This window comes from Hylobates moloch, unplaced genomic scaffold, assembly GCF_009828535.3.
Source record: "Hylobates moloch isolate HMO894 unplaced genomic scaffold, HMol_V3 SCAFFOLD_23, whole genome shotgun sequence".
In the NCBI taxonomy this organism is placed as follows: Eukaryota; Metazoa; Chordata; class Mammalia; order Primates; family Hylobatidae; genus Hylobates; species Hylobates moloch.
The window spans coordinates 21,441,876-21,465,296 of record NW_026652298.1 but is presented as its reverse complement, the minus strand read 5'-3'; the positions used below and the strand labels follow the sequence as shown (position 1 = coordinate 21,465,296).

Here is a 23,421-nt window from a genome sequence, read left to right as displayed (position 1 = left end):
AGATCCAGAAGGAATGGAGATTTTTTTTACTCTATTATATATACTGTTTTGTACTGTCAGAAAATTTTCCTATGTGTGTATTTTTTGAGGCAGTTCTATGCGTACTGATAGGGAACTATAGCTACAGTATGTTATTACTTTTTCCAAACAAAAAAAACAGAGCAATGTGAACAGCATTATATATATTATGCTTCAATTACATTGAGGAAAATCTATATAGAGATATACCTATACCTATTTAGATATATATCTAAAAATGTATGTTTATAAATGCCTCCAGATAGGATTACTGGGTGACTAGGGGAAAGGATGAGAGAAAGACTTATCACTGTCTACTTTGTACTTTAGAATTTTATGCCCTGTCCATATGTTGTTTATTTAAAACTATATTGTTAACTAAAATGAGAAGCTAGTAAGTTTTAAAGGAATAATCCACTTTGGCCAAAGCGCACGCATCTTGTTAGGGATTACTGGGATGTAAGACCAAAACAAAAATGTAGGTTGGAGTTTAGGCAAGACAAACGAGAGCGAGGAAGATCTCACTATGCTGGCATTTGCTTCTCTCCATCCCTGGAAGCCACTGGGAATGGTCTTTCCATAGTCCCAACTGTGCTGCTCCCTCCCTACTCGACCTCTCCAAAATCTAAGATCTCTCTCAGGGAATGTCTCAAGCTTTTCAACTCAATCTCCCTCCCTTTCTCTCTCCCTGCCAAGGTAAAGAAAATTATCAAAAGCAAGTATATATTAAGGGCTGGGCTTTTTAATAAACATTACTGAGTTTCAAAAGCAGAAACTCTCTTCCCCACCTCCCAACTCTCTTACCTGGTTCATGTCAAAAACAAAGTCGACCGTTAGTCACAGTGCTTACATTTTAATGCATTGACTAAAACACAGACACATTATAATGGAAATAATTCAGGGGATTCCCTCTTTTGATTAGAGAAGGAAGAAGAAGGGAGAGAGGACTGACGATTCTGCAAGCATTAGGTATTCCTCCAACAAAGAAGAGGGCAGCCACTGAGGGCGGTGGGGTGTCAGCAAGGAGGCTGAGGAAAACAGAAAGTCTGCAATGGCCAGAGTTTGCCTAGAACTCATCCTGCTGTTTCACTGTATCCTCTTCAATCTCAGTTTCAATGTGCAGCTGCCTGTACTCTATTTGAAGAGGATGTGAGTTAAGCATTTCTAGTTAGAGTGGTGAGAGCTTCCAGGGCATGGTGGTGGCTATCCTCAACATGAGAAGTCTCAAGACATCAGAGGGCTGCTTCATTCCCCAGTGTTATCACAGCCCAAGGACCTCAGGGCACACAGCTTGTGGCCTAGAAATATCTGTTAAATGAATAAACAGAAGAATGCCACTGTGTGGGTACGAACTACGATGCTGCCTCAGCATCACCCAAGACTGCTGAGGTGAGGTCCCTCTCCTCCAGCCTGGTCAGGGGAGGTAGTGCATGGATGGTAGTCCTAAGAGACCTCTCCTCAGACCCTGAGCTGCTAGAGAAAACGCCTGGGGAGCTGGTGCCAAGCAACCGGGCTGGAAGAATCAAGCCATGGGAAGAGTTTATGAGCAAGAATCAGTGAGAGGAAGAAAACTCAGGGGCAGATCTGGGGCAGTCAGGGCCAGGGAACTAAGTTAGAAACAGATGGGCCAGAACCAGGAAGGACCAAGCCAGTGGCTGCGTTGGCAGATAAAGTAGCTGCCAGATGAGTACTTCAGACCAGATCAACGAAGTGGACCCAAGTCTCCAGAAAGAACGAGTTTGCACTTCTCCAAAGGTCCAAGGCTGTCTGGTAGAAACTTCTCCAATTATGGAAATGCTCTGTATCTGTGTTGTCCAATATGGTAGCCACAAGCCACATGTGGCTATTTTCAGCCATCTCAAAATGTGGCAAAGTGACTAAGGAACTGAATTCTTAATTTTAATTAATTTTAATTAAAGATCTCTAGAAAACCCTTAGTAGGGCCAGGCACGGTGACTCATGCCTGTAATCCCAGCACTTTGGGAGGCCAAGGTGGGAGGGTCAGTTGAGCTCAGGAGTTGGAGACCAGCCTTGGCAATAAAGTGAGACCTCGTCTCTACCGAAAAAAAAAAAAAAAATTAGCTGGGAGTGGTGGCGTGGGCCTGTAGTCCCAGCTACTTGGAAGGCTGAGGTAGGAGAATCGCTTAAGCCTGGGAGGTTGAGACTGCAATGAGCCATGATCGCACCACTGCACTCCAGCCTGGGCAACAGAGCAAGACTCTGTCTCAAAAACAACAACAACAAAAGCAAAAACAACAGAAAACCATTAGGAGAAATTGCTCAAGACTTTAACCCTGTGCCAAAAGCACAGTGACCCAGCAGGAATCCCTGCCTCTATGTTCTCAGGTCAGAGTGGAGAGTGGCTGGATGTTTGAACTGTGTAAACAGATGCAACAGTGGAGGAATACACATCGACTGAAAAAATAAGTGGCGACAGGCTCTGAATCAGAATCAAGATCTCCAAAAAAACCAAATTTCCAACCGAGGATAACATCATAAGTATTTAAAGCCAAAGAGCCTTGTACGTGGAAGCTGCCTGAGCTAAAGAGAAGGATGGAAGGAGGGTTTGGTCGTTTCACCTCCTACATCATCACTTCCATTCAGTTGCCACCATGTCCTTTTAATTCCCCCTGACACTGTGATAGACTGTCTCCAGGGAGTGATGAGATCAAATGTTTCTGAAGACCACTCCAGCCATGATACGGAGGATGGACTGGAGGACTGCTAAGCTGGAGGAGCTGGAAGGCAGGGTGCTGCAGAAGTCCAAAGGAATTGGGGCCACAGAGAGACGGCGATGGGAATGGAAAAACAAAAGGACATCTAGGATGTGGCAGCTGAGGGTTATGTTGAAAACTGCTTGAATATGGGAGGAAGAGAGAGAGCAGAATGAGGATGAGGCTGTCTCAAGCAATGATAAATGGTGCAGGTTATAAAAACAGACTACATGAATCCAAATCCTGTTTTTTTCTTGTTGTTGTTGTGTTTGTTTTTCACTTAAAACTGGGGTACCTGGAGTGAACTTAACCTGTTTTCCTGTTTCTGTAGAAGTGATTGCCCCTCTGCCACCCTCCACAGCACCTGTGTGGCAGATGTGAAGAATGGTGCCCAGAATTCTACAAGCTCCTGGGGAGAGCTCACTTCTCTCCCTCCCTCACACCCAGCATCTACCTGAAGATGATCAGGGCTGTCATCATGCCCTCCAACCCTCTTTATGCCAGTTATTGCCACAAGAAGCCAGCAACCCTAGATCACGCCTTATCTCCTAGACTCCATACATCCTCTCTTTTGGTCCCATTTCTATCCTTCTCTAGCTCCTAAAACCCTTTGCCTCTGCCCTCTGGGTCTCACAGTCATCAGCAACATCCCTCAGACTCTCAACCTCTTGTGTTGACATTCTCTCCAGGCCTTTGATCTGAGCCTTGGCTCTCTGCTGAGGACATTGTTTCTTCTGCAGCCCTCTCCAGTGGTGCTGATGTTCTCGTATCTCCTGTGCAACTCCTAACAGTTGTATAGGTAATCCTCAATGCTGTTTCCAGACCATTCTCCCGCCTTCCTTCCTAAGAAAGCCTCACCACTGAATCTCATGTCATCTGACTATATCCCTAATACCTCCCACCTTGTTGGTCACCACACATCACGAGACCACTCCCTATCATGTCTTTAACTTTTTAGTTCCTGGCTTGCTGTCACTCTTTCAAATACTGCTGCTGTCATAATGCTTAGTTCTCTCAACATCTTTCATACCTCTAGCTCGCTATCTCTAGTAGGCAAACCACAACTCTTCAACCACACACAGACCAACAATCCATTGATCCAGGTGTTTTCACTGTTCTCAATCCCATGTGGCCTCCTTTCCATACTTACCCAGCTTAGCTTCCACGCTCTATCATTACAATCACTCCTTTGCATCAATCTTAACACTACCTTTGTCCCTGCCCAGTTATGTTGCATTCACCTACAAAAACCCCACTGCTTATTAAATCCATATCTCAGTCTGTTCCACATCTGCCTCCTAATAGGTGAATGTAAAGGGAAAAACATGCCACCATGCTGATGGGTCTCAGTGTAAATCCAGAACACTCATTCACTTCCTTAGTCATGTGGGCCTCTGGTGCTGCTGGGGACCCTACTTCATTTTCCAGTCCATTCATTGCCCCCAATCATACTAGCTGATGATAGAAATATTCTAGGGGCTGGATTGAAGGTAGTGTTATCTCAATTGATTGTTCAGTCAGTTACAGATAGAATTCCTTGTTCTACTCTCCCTTCTCAATACTGTTCTCTAAAAACAACATTTTAGAAGAAATATTCTAGGTACATTTATGGGTATTAGCACAATTCTCACGACTATCCTATGTGATTCTGTTTGTCTGATTAACAGATGAAGAAAATGAGATACAAAATGTCAAAACAACTTCCCCCAGATCATGTAGCCAGTGAGTGGTCAAGCCAAGATTCAAATCTATGCAGATGGCTCCAAAGTTTGAGTTCTTGACCTTATCAGGATTAATTCATATCTTGTTATCTCATCAAACTTCCAACACCTCCACTTGCTCTTCCTCTAACCTCATTTCAGTTGGTTACCTTCTTGAGCTTTTTCCAATGAAGAGATACCAAATTAACTTCCACAAACCCTCACTATCACATCTACCCACCTAATGGCATCTGTGCCCATATATGCCTTCCCTCCTGAACTATGCCCAAATTATTATTCTCCTATCTTCTCCTATCTAAACCAACCCTTTCACTTGGGCACTTGACCCTGTCCCACCTCCCAGCCACTGCTCCAGCAGTGCTACCTCCCCTGGATCCTATATCATGTTTTGCCTTTTCTACAGGATTATCCCCACTGACACACATTCATTCTGTCATTGTTGCCAATTTAAATCTCAAATGAATTATGAATCTCAAAACAATTATACTAAGTGAAAGAAGCCAGACCCCTCAAATCCTAAATTCTGATTCCATTTTATAAAATTCTAGAAAATGAACACTAATCTATGGTGACAGAAAGTAGTTCAGTAGATGCCTGAGGCGAAGGGGCCAAGAGATGGATTACCAAGGGCAGGAGGAAACTTTTGAGGTATTAAACATGTTCATTAACTTGATTGTGGTTTCAAGGGTGTACAAATGTCAAAACATATCAAATGAACACTTTAAATATGTGCAGTTTATAGCATATCAATTATACCTAATTAAAAAAAAATCTCTTGACCCCACATACCTCCAGCCATTGCCCAATTTTGCTATTCCCTTTTACGTTAAAACTCCCTAAAGAACTGTCAAAATGCACGATCTCCAATTTCTACACCATTCTTTATCTTACTACTCTCCCCTCCCTTGCTCCACGCCAGCTAAATGGGCCACCTTGCCATTCCTAACTCCCCAGGCACGCTTCTGCACTCTGCCCCTAGATAGCAATGAGGATCCTTCACTTCCTAAAGAACTTTGCTCAATTGTCATCCCAGTGAGGCCTTCCCTAACTACTCTATTTAAAACTCCAACCCACCTATCACCCCTGACATTTGCCATCTCCCTCCCCTGCCTGATTGGTCTCCATCTCATTTAGCACCACCTGACCCCACTACATATGTACTTGTTTACTAAGTTCTCCCCCAATCAGAATATTGAGAGATATTTTGTCTATTTTGTTCACTGCTATAACCTTGATACCCTGGCCTCTAATGTGTCTCAGTAAATATCAGGACCAGTGGATTCATGTTTTCAGAGTCATTTGGTTGTAAATAAGAGAAAACTACTCACAGTCACCTAAGCAAACATATGTTAGAGGGAATCCAAAAATATCATGGACCTCTGGGGGAAGAGGTACAACCAGAATAGGGCAATAGAAGTCATCAGGAACTAAGGTGGTTTCTCTCTCCTCTAGTCTGATCTATTAAAGCAGGATAATCTTTATTTTCTTTGCACTTAGGTTTCATCCTTGTTCATTCTCTACAAAGCAACTTTCTCCGCTGATGACCTAGACATAGCATTCCCAGCCTCCCATTTTCCCAGATCAGGAATTTCATTATAAATCCCAATTACAAATCCCTGCTTAGAGAAGGGTTGAGTCAGTTGTACCACCACGCTCCAGTTAACTATAGCTGAGGGAAGAGGCATGCTGCTTTTTAATGTCTAAGAGGGTCTTTTGTTCACAGAAAATGAAATGCCCTCATTGAGTTGAACAGACTAAATTTGTTTTAACAATCCCATTTACAATTCAAATTCCTTTAAACAACTTAATAGCATTTACACATTTAAAAAAATGAATCTTTTTTAAGCAGCATTGCAAATGCTTGACCCCATTAAGTGCTTAACTCTCATAAATATAATAAATTAAACATATGGTGACTTTCCAAGTTCTCTGAAACATTTCAGTACTTTTGCAGACTTAGTAACATTTTAAAATACCTTTCAACTAAAACTCACAAGTCTAAAAATCTGTTAAGCATTTTAAATTAGAATCTTAAGGCCAGTGTTACATATTGTAATATGCCAATTATGTTTAAATACTTCAAATAGCAACTACTACAGTTTGTCTCAATGAATATAATAACCATTCCTGCTGGGCGCAGTGGCTCATGCCTTTAATCCCAGTCATTAAGGAGGCTGAGGTGGGAAGATCGCTTGAGACCAGGAGATTGCCTCAGGCCTGGGCAACATGGTGAGACCTCTTATCTCAAAAAATCAAAATCAAAAATTAGCTGGGCATGATGGCTCATCCCTGTAGCCCCAGCTTCTCAGGAGGCTGAGGTGGGAGGATGGCTTCAGCCTAGGAGACAGAAGCTGCAGTGAGCTATGATCACACCACTACACACCAGCCTGGACAACAGAACGAGACCTTGTCTCTAAAAACAAAATAAAACAAACAAACAAACAAAGTACTCCTGAATTTAAGTATTGATGGCTATGGGAACTGCTTCCTGACCTGTTTGAAAATGTGTAACTATTACATATTTTGAGAACTGCAGCACTCAGTGAAGCTTCGTTAAAGGGAATGAGGAGTTTAGGCCCCAGCAGGCCAACCACTTCACAGTGCTAGGATGAAGAGCTCACACTCAGGGACTTTGAGAGTGAATCAACTACTTCCGTTAACTCAATGTTAAATGAGAACAACATCAACCTTGGATGGTTGTGGTGAGAATCAAATGAAATGACATATGGGAAAACCTTTGTCACATGTTACAAAATTGACGGCAACTACAGCTTTAGGTAGAATTTCAACTTCTAATTTTTACTACTATGCAAATTATCAGAATATTTATGATGTTAACTTTTTAAAAAGGTTTTTAAATAGAAACTTTATTTAAATAAATGAACCCTTCTCAACCCCAAAATCCAGCTTCTGATCTTGACTAAGTTCATAATTACTCAGGGAAAAACACTGCTGGTTCCTTATAAGCCACTGTGCTGTATGAAATCAATTCACGAAAAGGAAACGCCCTATTTCCAAGCATACCCGTACTAGAATATATTAAGTATATTCACTTAACATATTAATTTAAATGTTAATGTTAGTCTAAATGTTAAATTAATATGTTAAACTTAATACATTTAATTTTTACTTAATACCCTTACTGGAACATATTAAGCATTTTTTCTGCTTAAAAAAAAAGACCCTGAAGAACTAAAATTATGAGAGGGGATTCGCATTACAAAATCTTCCTCTATGGGTTCTTCTAGCTCAAGACATTTTTCTTACTGATTTTTAACTACTTGAGTTGGCGTAATAATTAGCGAAAGGTAAGAGAGGTAGCAACTGTGAAATCAGTGTACTAGGAGTTACTAACCAACGATTATCTATCAGGAACGGATACATCAAAAAGCCAAGAAAATAAGAATCTCTCTTTATAAAAAAAAAATAGTCATAGGCTGGACACAGTGGCTCACGCCTGTAATCCAAGCACTTTGAGAGGCCGAGGCAGGCAGATCACTTGAGGTCAGGAGTTTGAGACCAGCCTGGCCGGTAAGGTGAAACCCTGTCTCTACTAAAAGTACAAAAATCAGCCAGGCGTGGTGGTGCACACCTGTAATCCCAGCTACTCAGGAGGCTGAGGCAGGAGAATTGCTTGAACCCGGAAGGGCAGAGGTTGCAGTGGGCCGAGATTGCATCACTGCACTCCAGCCTGGACGATAAGGTGAGACCCCATCTTTAAAAAAAAAAAAAAAAAAAAACTTCTGAAAAACAATTATTTACATTAAACTTTCAAAAACAACTATTTTTCAAAGCAAACTGCTCTGGATTGGGGTTCCGAAACACACTATGATTGTGAATAATGGGGGGAGGAATCTAAATACAAATCAGAGAAAACAGTTTTCAGAGGATTAGGTAGCTAGCTACAAGATTAGCTTGAAACATATGAAGAATAGTCTGAAAGGCTATTGTAAGAAAAATGACAAATTCTATCATTCCCTCTGACCTGAAACAAGGTGAAAACTTGGTAGAAAGGCTGCATGAAGAAAAAAAAAAAGCAGTCCAATAAGGTCTATCTGTAGAGCTTGCTCTCACACTCTGAATACAAATCTAGCTAGTGTCAGTTCTTCAGAGCCGACCACTTACTTGCCACACTTGGAATCGATGCAGTCCCATTACCAGCTGAAGCAGGGCATGTGATCTAAGACAAGTGTAGATATCAAGGAGACAGGAAGCAAACTAAGCAAGGGCCTAGAAATCCCAAAGGCACTGATTAAAGTCAAGAAAGAGGCTTTTTGTTGCTGCCAATTGTTTTTGTTGTTTTCCAGAGGTAATATAAGGCTTTGTTCCTTTAGCAGGATTCCCAGTTGGACCCTCTCCAGAGAGGATTCATATTTGAATCCTCGTCTGAATACCAACCCAAATGTTGATACAGAACACTCCTGTACTAAAATTAACATCCATCCCAGATAAACCTACTCTGTGACTAAGACAATTGAGATCTTCTAGGTGAAGATGCTATAATTCAAAATATTACATGGAAAACCATGTCTTACTTAAAACAGGTACTTGTTTTCCAGCCATAATTATTCCAGTTCTCTTCCATAGAACTGCTTCTGCAAATAGTTTTTTTAATGTATCAGAGAAAGTCTCTTGCCAACATTTAATACAGTCAAATCTATTCCAACTTCAGAGTTCTTACATGTCTTATTTAGCAGACACTAGGATTCTATCTTCTTATTCTCTGGAAATCCATCAGGTGTATGTTCCAACACAGAAGTGCCTTCCTTCCTTCTCATGGTGGCAAAAAGCATATCCATCATCCCCAAGGTTTCTAACAATTCTCTCTGGTAATCAATCTCTTTTTCTACAAGTCCTTGAAGTAGTAAAAACTTTTTATCAACTACAGGGGACTGACCAATTACAGGCAGATATATATCTAAAAAGAGAGAAAGAAAACACATTAACTAGCAATATTTTTCTACACATTAAGTGAAAAGCAAAAGTTTTTAAAAGTATAAAAATATTAACCATAAGAACACTGAAAAATCTGTACTTATTTTATAATTAATTAATGATTTATAGAAAGTATAACAATCCCTCTGAGTAAATTTATTTCAAAAAATAATAATTACAGAAAGTATAGGGTGAAGTTCCTGACTTATTTTCATTTTCCCATTTGAAAAATTGTCATCGTCATTATAGATGTCTATGAAAAAAAATTTTTTATAATAACCCTAGTCCCATCAATTCAAAGTCACACCACTATAAACATTTTACTACTTTTTAAATTGTACTGACTTGTTGTTTTCTCCATGAAAATCCATACTGAGATTTGATAAAAGCAAGATATTTTGATCTACTTGATTTCCAAATTTGATTTTGACATCTCTACTTTTGCAAGCATGTTAGGATTTTCAAGTTTTAACAAAGACTTACCAATAATTATTTCAGCAGCATTGATTAAAACAGGTGCAAATCTTGGCTGAGAAAGATTCCTACAAAGTAAAAATTCAGTTTAGTGAAACTTGTAAACTTAAAAAAAAAAATCCTTAAAACAGATTTGTTTCATCAGTTCTCTACAAAGATCAAACTAAATGTCTTTTATTTGGTGATAAAGGATTTCAGATGCAAAATGTATCGTGTTTTACAGACATAAAACATACCTTATCAAAAAATTAAGAACGTGACTGATTTCCTTCTCATCCCGACCCGCAAGCGCATTTGCAAGGACTCCTCTTCGATTTAACTCCTTTATGATGGACACCGTAATCTCGGGTGTCTTTATTGCACAAGTGGGCTAGAAAAATTTTCAAAGTCAACATGAGTAGACAAAACAGCACAAAAAAAAATCACTGTCTTGCACTAAATTATCAAGTTTGAATAGGTATTTATCTTCACAGTTCCAAGTCATGGTAATATGCAGGGTAAGTAATAACATGATTTTTTTTTTAAATGCTCACTCACATCAAGAACTCTGTCGAGTGCCTTAGAGATCCGAAAATGTTTCAGATCCCTGTCGTACAATTCTAGGTGTTTCTTTGCTGGCCTGTTAATCAAAATGTCATCCTGCAATGAAAAGTACATTTATAGAGAAGAAAAATCAGTATCTGTATAAATATATATTTAATATAAACTTTTTCATAATGAAGTGGTATCTCTGAACTATGTCACAAATAATGTTCATATGCCCATAATGTAGATTAAATTATAATGAATCCTGCTAATCAGAGTCAAAAATAGAAAAAAAAATGGAGTAACATGCTACATCAACATGTTCTTACTCTCTTATAATTTTAACGTACAACATGCACCATTGCCTTAATTCTAGGTAAAAATTACTCATTTCAATTCTCTTTATGTGGCAGGCAGTGTGATACAGTAGAAAGAGAAATCAAACAACAATCAGAGATAATGAGATCTAGTCTCAACAACTCTGGATACCAGTAATGAAATCCTGAATCAATCACAAATTATTTGTCGCTCAATCTTCTCAGGTGCCAAACAGGGACATGATTGGTTCTACTACTTCTTGGGATTTAGATCAAACCAGGTAGTATGTGAAATTATTTTGAATGCAGTAAAGCATTATAACATTATGTTATGATGTAGAGTATTACATAAAGTAGTCCTTGTTCCCCATTACTCATCAATGATGTTCCCAATCTAGCAATCTAGATAGAAATAATTCTGATGTAGAGAAAAGCAAAATAAAGTGCCACGTGAACTACGCTTTCCAGTAATGTGCAGGGACGAAGCTGGCTACTCTAACAAATTTCACCCTTTAAACAAATATGAGAAATGCACAAGTACCCGTTGCTTCATGTAATTTTTTCCTTTAATAAAGGTTCGATATGCAGGCCTTCTTCTTCTGGGAAGCGATTCCTTCTTTGCTTCAGATTTCCGATGTTTAACACTCAGTATTCCATTGGTCATTCCTACAACTATTGTCTCATCTTCATGCTAATAACAATTAGAAAAATAAGTTAGTCTATTCTTAACTCATAATTTATAGTACTTTTACTTCAAAACACATTTATAATGTGTTTGCTGCTTGTCCATACATTCACCAACAGTTCCATTCAGATATACATAGTCTGCCTAACAATGATTGGTGCAAGACATTAAAGCGAAACCATTTTTTCCTTAGGATACAACTACATTGACAGAACTTATACTTCTAAAATATCACTGGCAAAGTTTGTATAATACATAGTTAATTGCATCAAGGATTACACAGTAGCATGACTTTTATGATCTTGCCTCCCGAAAATATTTTTAGTAAGCTTTTCCTCTCCCAGATCAGATTTCTATATAATATAGTCAAATGCCTTCCTGCCCAAATGTGGCTTCTCATAAAACTTGACAGTATACATTTCAGAAAGAGCAGTAACAAAGAAAAGGAGATATTTCATTTTGTTGTCCCCTTCCCCCCGCCCATCTTTTTTTCTGCTCAGAGAGCTAATCTGCCTTTCTAGTGTACTATAATACTCTTGAGTTAAATGAGTTGAAGAGAGATTTACCAGCTTCCCAGGTCCTGCATTTAGTGTTAACAATGCCTAGAGCACTGTATTCAGTTTGAAGTTATACAGTGAGTAGAACCTAAATCTGAATTCATACTAACTCAATAGGACAAGTTACATACTCCAGCAATTGTCTTAACTCAGATATCTAATGTGGCAAGAAAAGTTACTCAAATCTAAAAATAAAGCCCAAAGTTCCATTTTAGTTTCATTTAACAGGCAGGGTTAGTGACAGACTTAAAAATAGGTAAAGGTACTTACTGCAAGGGCAAGACTCAAAATTGAAGCTGCATAATCAAAACTGTGAACTACTTTGTAGGAAGTTGTGCTGTATACTTTCACCTTCCTAATGAAAAAGAAAAGCTTTGTCAAAAATCACCTTGAAAATGAGTATAAAATGCAAATTTCTATTTTCTGAAAACAAAATACAAACATTAAAATCTGTACAACAGTGAAGAAAAACAAAGATTAGTAATGTTAATTACAAACTAATTCATCACTGAATCCCTTAAAAAATGAGCTGTAGGCCAGGCACAGTGGCTCACACCTGTAATTCAAGCACTTTGGGAGGCCAAGGTGGGTGAATCACCTGAGGTCAGGAGTTCGAGACCAGCCTGACCAACATGGTGAAACTCCATCTCTACTAAAAATACAAAATTAGCTGGGCGTGGTGGCACATGCCTGTAATCCCAGCTACTCGGGAAGCCAAGGCAAGAATTGCTTGAACCTGGGAGGTGGAGGTTGCAGTGAGCCAAAATCATGCCACGGCACTCCAGCCTGGGCAACAAGAGCAAAGCTCTGTCTAAAAAAAAAAAAAAAAAAAAAATAGAGCTGTATACCAGCCCTAACTATAACATCCGTATAAAGACTTCGACTAGCCACTTATAAAAAAACTAGAAGGGCCGGGTGTGGTGGCTCAGGTCTGTAATCCCAGCACTTTGGGAGGCCAAGGTAGGCAGATCACTTGAGGCCAGGAGTTCAAGACCAACCTGGCCAACACGGCATAACCCGATGTCTACCAAAAATAATAAAAACTAGCCAGGTGTGGTGACACACACCTGTAATCCCAGCTACTCAGGAGGCGGAGGCATGAGAATTGCTTCAACCTGGGAGGCAGAGGTTGCAGTGAGCCGAAATCATGCCACTGCCCTCCAGCCTGGGCCACAGAGTAAGACTCTGTTTCAAAAATTAAAAAAAAAAAAAAAACAAAAACAGGACAGACCACGAGCCACTGTCATCTGAAGATCAAACTTGGGAGTAAAGAAAAGGTATCAGTCGGGTGCGGTGGCTCACACCTGTAGTAATCCCAGCACTTTTGGAGGCCAAGGTGGGCAGATCACCTGAGGTCGGGAGTTAGAGAGCAGCCTGACCAACATGGAGAAACCCTGTCTCTACTAAAAATACAAAATCAGCTGGGCATGGTGGCACATGCCTGTAATCTCAGCTACTCGGGAGGCTGAAGCCGGAGAATCACATGAACCCAGGAGGCAGAAGATGCGGTGAGCCGAGACTGTGCCATTGCACTCCAGCCTGGGCAACAAGAGTGAAACTCCATCTTAAAAAAAAAAAAAAAAAAGAAAAAAGTATCAATGAAAGCACATCACAAAGTCAAGTGTGATGGCTGACACCTGTAATCCCAGCACTCTGGGAGGCCAAGGACAGCAGATTGTTTGAGCCCAGGAGTTCAAGACCAGCCTGGTTAACATGATGAAACCCTGTCTCTACAAAAAATAAATTAAAAAAAAAAAAAAGAAAGAAAGAAAGTACATATGAAGCCAAAGATCAGGGATTCTCAATCTCAGAATTACTGTCATTTTGGGGCACAGAATTCTTTTTTGTAGGGGTTGTTCTGTGCATTGTAGGATGTTTAGCAGCCTTCCTGGCCTCTATCCCCTATATGGTAAGCACCATGAGTTGTGATAAAAAACAATACTTTCTCAAGATATTGTCAAACATTCCTTGAGAAACAAAAATCACTCTTGGTTGAAACCACCACAAATAGAGACAATTTACACTTAGCTTTTAGGAACATACCTAAGAATCAAGCCCCAAATTGCCTAGTAACATGATTTCAGTAACGTGTAAATACTTGCCATGTATTACACAAAAAATTCCTTTGTATTAAAAGTATTTTCTAGCTTTTAAAATATGTACAGTCAATCCTTCAGGTTCCACATCTGTAGATTCAACCAACCATGGATTGAAAATATCCATAAATACATAAATAATACAGAATTTTAAAATACAGTGTAACAACTATTTACATAGCATTTGCATTGTATTAGGTATTACAAATAAGCTAGTGATGATTTAACGTATACAGTGGATGTGTGTAGGTTATATGCAAATATGCCATTTTAAATAAGGGACTTGGGCATCCACAACCAATTCCCCTCAGTTACCAAGGGATGACTGTATACTTTTTAATTAACATGCTGAAAACTAAAGTTTTTCATAACAGCAGAAAAAAATGAAAATATGGAAATAAAATAATCAAAAATAGATCATGTAAGCCAGTCACGGTGGCTCACGCCAGTAATCCCAGCACTTTGGGAGGCTGAGGCGGGAGGATCTGTTGAACTCAGAGTTGGAGACCAGCCTCGGCAACATGGCAAAACCCCATCTCAACAAAAATACAAAAATGAGTCAGGTACAGTGGCGTGTGCCGGTGGTCCCAGCTACTCAGGAGGCTGAGGTGAGGGGATCACTTGAAGCCAGGAGGTGGAGGTTGCAGTCAGCCAAGATCATGCCACTGCCCTCCAGCCTGGGTGACAGAGTGAAACCCTGTCTCAAAAAAAAAAAAAATTAATAATAAATCATGTAAATTCTAGAACTGTGCCATACTTCTAGCCGCACATGGCTACTGACCACTTGAAATGTGGATAGTGAAAATGAGAAACTAAATTTTTTATTTTATCTAATTTTAATTTAAAAACTGAGACAGTAATTTTTATAAAATATTATCGTTCTTTTTTTTTTTTTTAGAGATAGGGTATCGCTGTCACCCAGGCTAGAGTACAGTGGTACTATCACAGCTCACTGCAACCTCAAACTCCTGGGCTTAAGTGCTTCTCCTGCCTCAGCCTCCCTAGTAGCTATGATTAAAGGTGTGTACCACTGTGGCCAGCTAATTTTTTAAATTTTTTGTAGAGATGGGGTCTCACTATATTCCCTAGGCTGGTCTCAAACTCCTGGCCTCAAGTGATCCTCCCACCTCAGCCTCCCAAAGCACTGGGATTACAGGTGTAGGACACTGTACCAACCTAAAATACGATTATTGTATCATAGTGCACATGTTTAGATGCTTAATTTATTTCTAGTATCTTAATTATTTTGACATAGATTACATGGTGAAATTATATTTTATATGTAATATATATTTTATTTTTACATTAGATATTAGGCTAAATAAAATGTGCTATCTAAATTTTAGGCCAGGCGCGGTGGCTCATGCCTGTAATCCCAGCACTTTGGGAGGCCAAGGTGGGTGGATCACCTGAGGTCAGAAGTTTGAGACCAGACTGGCCATCATGGCGAAACTCTGTCTCTACTAAAAATACAAAAATTAGCCAGGCAGGGTGGCAGGCACCTATAATCCCAGCCACTCAGGAAGCTCAGGCAGAATCACTTGAACCCGGGAAGCAGAGGTTGCAGTGAGCTGAGATTGCACCACTGCACTCCAGCCTGGGAAACAGAGCGAGACGCCATCTCAAAAAAAAAAAAAATTAATGTATCTAATTTTTAAAAAACTTTTTAGGCCAGGCACAGTGGCTCACGCCTGTAATCCCGGCACTTTGGGAGGGCGAGGTGGGCAGATCACACGAGGCCAGAAGTTCGAGACCAGTCTGGGCAATATGGCGAAACCCCGTCTCTACTAAAAATACAAAAATTTGCCAGGCATGGTGCTGCACACCTGTAATCCCAGCTACTTGGGAGGCTGGGTCACGAGAATCGCTTGAACCTGGGAGGCAGAGTTTGTAGTAAGCCCAGACTGTGCCACTGCACACCAGCCTGGGCGACAGAACAAGACTCTGTCTCAAAAAAAAAAAGAAAACTTCAAAATATATGAATGTACAATAATAGTTTTAAAAGATGGTTTATAGAATAACATTATTTGAAAGATTATCATTCAAATGGTTCAATAATGTTGTTTAAGTATACAAGTTAAAACAAATTGTGTCACAGGAGAAAATAAGTAGCTACGGGTAGCCGGGCGTGGTGGCTCATGCCTGTAATCCCAGCACTTTGGAAGGCTGAGGTGGGCAGATCACGAGGTCAGGAGTTCAAGACCAGCCTGACCAACATGGTGAAACTCCGTCTCTACTAAAAATAAAAAAATTAGCCGGGTGTTGTGGCATGTGCCTGCAATCCCAGCTACTCAGGAGGCTGAGGCAGGAGAATCACTTGAACCTGGGAGGCGGAGGTTGCAGCGAGCAGAGATTGCACCACTGCACTCCAGCCTAGGCAACAGAGCGAGACTCTGTCTCAAAAGAAAAAAAAGAAAAGAAAAGAAGTAGCTATATGTAAACAAAAGGCCAAAACTATTTTCAACTCAACAGGTTTTTTTCTCCTGGAAATCATTATCCGTATACTTCTCACAAATATTGCTGAAATAACTCATTTCCTCAAGCAGTAAACACCTGTACGCTAATAATAATATACAAAAAAATTAAAATGCCAACCTATCCAGTGAGCCAGAGAGTAACCTCTGTCCAGAGCTGCTTAGACATAAACATGTCACGGTTTTGTGATGATTTTTCAAAGATACTAGCAATTGTCCTCCTTTTAACATGTCCCAGACTTTAACATAACGACCTCCTACAAAAAGAAATCATCATTAGTTGGATATTCTGTCCACAGATTTAACATATTAAAGATCTGAAAAGCATTCTTCCCTGGACACTCCACAAAGCATGGAGGCTGAGTGAGGGAGTCCAGGCCAGGCTGCCTGGTAAAATCCTGGATGTACCACTTCCTGGGTTATTGGTAATAACAGTTCCTACCTCACAGAACTGTTATGACCATCAAATAATATTTGTGAAGCGTACAGAAATTCCAGCAAAATAAATGTATAACTGAAAGAGTTCATTTTAAGAAAATTATAATAAAACCATTTTTTAAAAGAAATTCTATATAGCGGTGGAAGTGAATAATGTAGATTTGCAACAAAATATCAAGCAAAAAAGTCTAATATGGAAAAACAGAAAAAAGGATGGAAGGGGAGACTGCAATCTTGACTGGGGAACAGGAGTTGGAACCCAACTCACAGTTCCCACCTCTCCACTCCTATGTGGCACCTCACAAGAGGGATCACAGTTGAAATCACTGATCTAGTCCAACCCTCTCATTTTCAAGGTCTAGAGACCTTAAGGGATTGCCCGAGGTCACAATTAGCTAGTGACACACAGTGGAGATCAGCATACAGCTTTCTATTCTCCCTTTTCAACGTGATATTTTTCCCATTTGTCAGAATAACAGCAAGAAAAGTAGACACATCTGACAATATCAACTTTTTTCTTTTTTTAATTAAAGATGGAGTCTTAGAGTCTTGCTATGTTGCCCAGGCTGGTCTCAAACTCCTGGACTCAAGCTATCCACCTGCCACAGCCTCCCAAAGTGCTAGGATTACAGGCGTGAGCAACCACATCCTGCCTCAACTTATTTTTAAATCAAATAGGTACTGGGGAAAAGAATATAAAACAGAGTAATTTCTAGCCAGATTTTAGAATTAAGAAAAAAAAAAGATGTACACACAGCAATATATATGTTGTCAAGTATACATACTACCTATACATTCTTCTAATATGAACACATTTTTACTTTATTTACAAATGAAAAAAGCCAATTTACTTCTTCCATTGTAATTATGAAAATGCAATATGTGCAAAATGAGAAAAACATCTCAGTCCCAACTTGTTGAAAAATGTACCAAGGCCCCTTTTGAGGCCATATTATCTCCTTTCTCTAGTACTAGCAGCTATTTGCTGGGTAGGGGCATTTCAGTCAAGAGAGTCACAGAAAAAGAGATAAGCCTACTAGATCTCAAATAACTGATTTTCAAAAGCTGCTGCAGATCTCTTAGGTAGGAGTAAAAGGAGTATGAGCTAAATTTCTGGGGTTCAATAAGATGGCACAGGGCTAAATACATAAGGTAGGCTCTCGAGTTCTGTGATTTCAGATCTGCCACTTACCACTTTGCCTTGGAAAAATAAGTTAAAACTTTTATTTCAGTAGCTGTAAAGTAGAGAAAAAGCTAACTACCTTGTAGCATCATCTAGGGCATTAGAGTTAATATGCATATAACAGCACAGTGCCTGGCTCACATTAGGTACACAATAAATGATAACTGCTTGCCAGTCCTACCTATCAACTGTTTGAACAAAAACTTAGATATGCAATTCAAGTGCACACTGATAAATTACAAACAGCAACTGATTTTAAACAAATGTGATTCAAAACCAACAATACTGGTGAAAGCTATTTTTAGGAAGTACCTGCTGACACCAGAAGACCTCCAGAGGGGAAAAGTAGGACACTCTCCACTGGCTGCCCATGCTCAACAGAGAGAACACTCTCACTCGTTCGTGCATCAAACATCTTCACAGTATGATCATATGATCCTAAAACGTCAATTTTTGTATTTTTAATTTGACTGCTTAAAACAACAAAAACTGTGTGTATCCAGATATAAATTTTAAAAGGAAAAAAAGCTTAGATGGAGTTTTAAAAAGACGTATATGTATATTCATGAAGACACAGGACCTCCAAACCCTCTACTACTGATCGTGTCTGAAGAAGCACTACACAATACTATACAGAATCTAACTTGCTCTGATCTTAAAATATTCCTTTCTTTGGACTACTGTCACTACTGAATCATCTGGAAATCTTTGTAAAGGCACCCACAAAGGCTAAACTGCACTCTTTGTTTCTTGGCTGCTTGAGGCAGGGTACTATCCATTACAGTTCTGAGAGTCTATTATGTTTTCAAGACAGCCTGATTTTTTCAAACACATTTGGAAGACATGAACAATCAACAAAAGAAGAATAAGAAAATAAAAAACAACTGGAAGCCAGGCACGGTGGCTCACAATTTATCCCAGCCCTCTGGGAGAAAACTGAGGCAGGTGGATCACTTGAGCCCAGGAGTTCGAGACCAGCCTGGGCAACATGGCGAAACCGTCTCTACAAAAAAATACACAAAGTAGCTGGACGTGGTGGTAGGCACCTGTAGTCCCAGCTACTTGGGAGGCTTAGGTGGGAGGATCACTTGAGCCCAGGAGGTAGCAGATGCAGTGAGCTGTGATCACATCACTGCACTCCAGCCTGGGCAACAGAGTGAGACCTTGTCTCAAAATAAATACAAACATACATATGTAAAAATCAATTTAAAAACTGAAGAATTAATCAGAAACATATTCCTTTATAAAAAAAATTTTAAACCCCTCCATCCCAAAAGAGTCCCATAGCAACATTAAAGTACATCCCCGTGAGATTATTTGCTTCAGGAGGGAATAGAGTTCACCAACCTGTTATAAAGAGATCCGGATTAAGTTTGCTAGCACATCCACACCTCACATAATCAGAATGCTCTTTAAATGTCAAAATTTCTTTGGAGTTTGGAATATCCCATAATTTAACTGTATAATCATCAGCCCCAGAGATCACGTGATATTTGTCAGCTGTAAAATCTACTGTATGAACTGCTCTGAAAGATCGAAGATCAGTATATTAAAAAGCAAGAAAATTATTTTTCTGGTACCTTCTAACATAAAATGCTCCTTTTTCTCAGATTAAAAAAAAAGCAGCTGAGTTTCAGGGAGTCTTCATAGAGGGAAATCATGAAAGAAAGAGAAAACTTACAAGTGTTTGCCCCCAAGCCAATTAAGAAATGTAAATACTCCTATATTGTAAAGTTAAAAAAATTAAAGAATAGCCTTAAAATTATATTTTCTAATATGTAAACAATTCCACTTAGCTGCTGAATACGGGAGCAAAGGCACTTTAATTTTTAAAATTTCAAAAAGTTCTTTAAAAAACTCTAAAAAGATTTACCACTAAATAGAATCATGTTACATAAATTTCTGTTAAATTTTAACAAATTTCAGCAAGGACATTGGCAAACAAAGTTATAATATAAAATTGTGATGGCCACTTAATTTATTAAGGGGCAAAATACTATAAATCCAAGAAGAAAATCTACCTTCCAACTTGACTTCAACATAAGAGCCTCTAAGACAGTACAGGCCTATAGAGCTCTCATTACTAGCTGTAAAGTTGTCTTCAGATCAGTAATTCATAATCTCAGCTGGGCCACAGACCCCGCTAAAGTTAACCAAAAGCTACAGAATAGCTCCCTAGATAAACGTGTATTTTCTAAAATATCACATACAATTTTAGGGAATTCATAAGCCCCATGAAACTGGACCATGGAACCCAAGTTAAGCACTCTTAGAACAATCAGGAAATATAGTACCTATGGGCAAATAATCTCCATAAAACTGATCTCTATCTTTTTAATCAAAGTCTAGAGAAAAAAAGAGCTTACAACAAAACAAAACCAGAACACACAGAAACCAACTCTTACTTTGTATGGCCTTCAAACTGCCTGAGGGGAGCCCTCCCACTTATATCAAAAAGTTGAACTCCACCATCTTCACTGCCAGCCACAAGCAATCTACCATCTTGTCGAAAAGTAGCACAGTATGCTGTGTCTTTAAATCGAGAAAAGGTTTTTATAGGTTCTTGGGAGTATCGGCCATAAATGTGAATCTACAAGATGAAAAACAGTATTTCACCAGATGGCTCAAGATCAGTAGTAAACGATACAAAAGAAAAATAAAGAAATTTAATATTATACTTACTCTTGAGGAAGCTGTGACAGCATAATTATATGGAGGCTGAGGAGAAAAGTCTACTTTTGAAACTGCACCAAATTCCTTAATCTGAACAGGGGTCTTAATAAAAAATAATAGCATGTTAACAGAGTCACCACTGGTAAGACCTATTTATGCATTACATAATTTCTTACAGACCATTTCTCTTTGTTCTTAGTAACATTTCTTAAGTTGTATTTAACATAAAATTACAAAGAAAGCAAAAAAGGTCCATATCTCATCACCCAGACTCTTCTTGTTGCCACTGAAATGAACATATGGTTAGAAAGCCACACCCCACTCTGTCTCTTCAGCTATTGAGTTTACTGTGATTTCTACCAGAAAAAAAAAAAGTTATCATATCTATACCAGCATACAATAACCATGTACTTGTACTTTTAAAATAACAAAAAGATAATCATACCATGTAGGCTGTTCCACATCTTGCTTCTTTTCACTTAGTAACATATATTAGCTTTCATAGGAGCAAGAGACTTACCATCCATTATAAGGGCACATTCTAATTTACTATACCAGTCCACTACTAATAGACATAGGTTTTTCAAGATTTCTACTATTACAAGCAATACTTCAATAAACATCTTTACACATATGAGATTCAAATTTTAAAATTTAATTCATTTGTCATTGATTGATCATCTGTTCTGTGCTAGGCATTTGTATGGTTAATCTGACTAAGCAGTATGGACTTTTACATAAAATTCCAAGAAAAAATAGCTATCAAATTATCTGCCCAAACTATAAGCTGTCAATAGATTGTTTTTAGTTAATAATTCTCTGTTAGAGCATCCAGAGTATAACATACGCTACAGAAATTGGCATTAACACAAATCCCTCCTTCCTATGTCCCACACTCACCTTATAGTTGTTCCAGTACAGTGTATCTTGTGTGATTTTTTCACCAAGTATAGGATATGTCTGAATAGCTACAGGCTTATAACCAGCCATAATTCCATATAATTGCGCTACTGTCCAAGAGTCACTATTTTGGAATTGGTATTAGAAATAATTACAGTGACTTTGCCTTAATTCTGAAAAATAAAATATTTTATATACATATTATAAACTTGTACATATAGTTGATTTTCACTCTGCTTTCTTTAAAAAGTCTGTGTGGAAGTATATAGATTAGAGACCAATAAGCCATTTAATTATAACCCAGAAAAGGCAATCTATAGGAAGCAGGAATAATTAAAGTAAGGGCTATCATATTGCACCATCTATTCAGCTGTACACAAAGGTTCTCACACCTAGCCAACCATTTTACAACACTTGGGAATAAATCTAGCACAGCCTTACAGTAGCCAAACCAAAAAGGATCATGCTGGCTTTGAGTGTCCATTTTTTGGCAACAGGAAATATTAAGGTGAAACCGCAAATACAAGTTTCCTGAAACCAAGTTTAAGATGACATTTAATCTATAACAATTATAGTTACGGACTTGATTTCCTGAAAGCCTAAAAATGCCAATAAGTAAGAAACACAAAGCTAATATTCTAATGTAGAAGCTTAAAATTAAATTTACTTTAAAGGGTTTAAACAGTAGGAAAGAAAACTGTAATAAAGCAATCCTGAAATTAAATTCAACACTAAAGTGGCAGAATAGGATAAAACTTTTAAATAACATGCAATCAAGCCAAAACATTTTTCCAGAACGATTCAATTGCAAAAGAGATTCAATGTTATCAGGTAAATGATTCCAGAGGTGCTGCTCATCATCTATTCCAAAAAGCCTGAAAACTTTACATCAGTAACACCACGATAAATAGGTGTAACATATATTTAAAAGGTGCTTTAATGAAATACAATGACCAATGATTAAAGGGGGAACACTCTTCTGTTCATTAAAGTACCTACCAATGTGCAGGACACTGCTCTAGGCACTGGGGATATAATGGTAATGAAATAAAGACATGGTCTGTGCCCCCGCTTACTCCAATATACTCCATTTTGGCTGATGACTGGCACCAGATATTAACCTAGACTCAGCCTTGAAGTGTCCTTCTTCCTCACTCCTAACATCCAAATAGTTAACAAGATCTGCTGATTTTATCTCCCAAATCTTTTAAAACTCCATTACGTTCACTTCACCTGAGGGAGCCTCGTAAGCAAAGGCAAAGATGGAAATGTGTCTACTGCCTTGGAGAGTTGCTGATTACTCCGGGAACTAACAATGGCGGACAGGAGAGGGTGTAATCGCAGAGAAGAATCTAGGTCGAAGCTTAATTGAGGGGAACTTGCGCCGGTTAAAGAATTTAGCCACTCTACTATACAGCCTGGGAAGCCCCAGAAGAGCATGCCAGATAACACAGGAAGGCCGGGTGTGAGTGTGGGCTTCCCTCAATGGGAGCCGCCTTCACCTACCTCCACTGAGCCCCAAAGGGTCCGACGAGACACCTCGACCCAAAGACAATTAATAGGACTTGCCAGCTCCCTATCCTGCACAGTTCAGCCGCACTAGCGTAAAAATCACATGGACCCTCAAAGAGCCGGCGACGCACACAGCAAACCTAACGTCGCGCGAAGATGACGTACCAGCGCACGCTCATGAGACTCACGCATCCCGGCG

The 23,421-nt window shown here is 39.1% G+C and overlaps 1 protein-coding gene across 1 annotated transcript; it reads right to left on the bottom strand.

Moving 5' to 3' along the window:
• Positions 1–77: 77 nt before the first annotated feature.
• UTP15 (UTP15 small subunit processome component) lies at positions 78–23,385 on the bottom strand. The gene is made up of 13 exons (XM_032144658.2): positions 23,217–23,385; positions 21,711–21,883; positions 20,820–20,912; positions 20,543–20,727; positions 19,485–19,663; positions 18,450–18,575; positions 16,638–16,773; positions 12,217–12,301; positions 11,246–11,395; positions 10,400–10,501; positions 10,099–10,232; positions 9,872–9,930; positions 78–9,371 (listed from the first exon to the last, which is right to left on the bottom strand). The coding sequence occupies exons 2-13, from the start codon at positions 21,798–21,800 to the stop codon at positions 9,154–9,156; spliced, it is 1,557 nt and encodes a 518-aa protein (XP_032000549.1). The 5' UTR covers positions 21,801–21,883; positions 23,217–23,385; the 3' UTR covers positions 78–9,153.
• Positions 23,386–23,421: the final 36 nt, after the last annotated feature.

Excerpts from the sequence above, each read along its gene's own strand:
- UTP15 (XM_032144658.2), bottom strand. The coding sequence starts at position 21,800 with ATGGCTGGTTATAAGCCTGTAGCTATTCAGACATATCCTATACTTGGT. Across the intron at positions 12,302-16,637 it reads CTCTCTGGCTCACTGGATAG|GAAGGTGAAAGTATACAGCA; the intron begins GTTGGCATTTTA and ends CTTTTTCATTAG. Across the intron at positions 11,396-12,216 it reads TTTTGAGTCTTGCCCTTGCA|CATGAAGATGAGACAATAGT; the intron begins GTAAGTACCTTT and ends AATTGTTATTAG.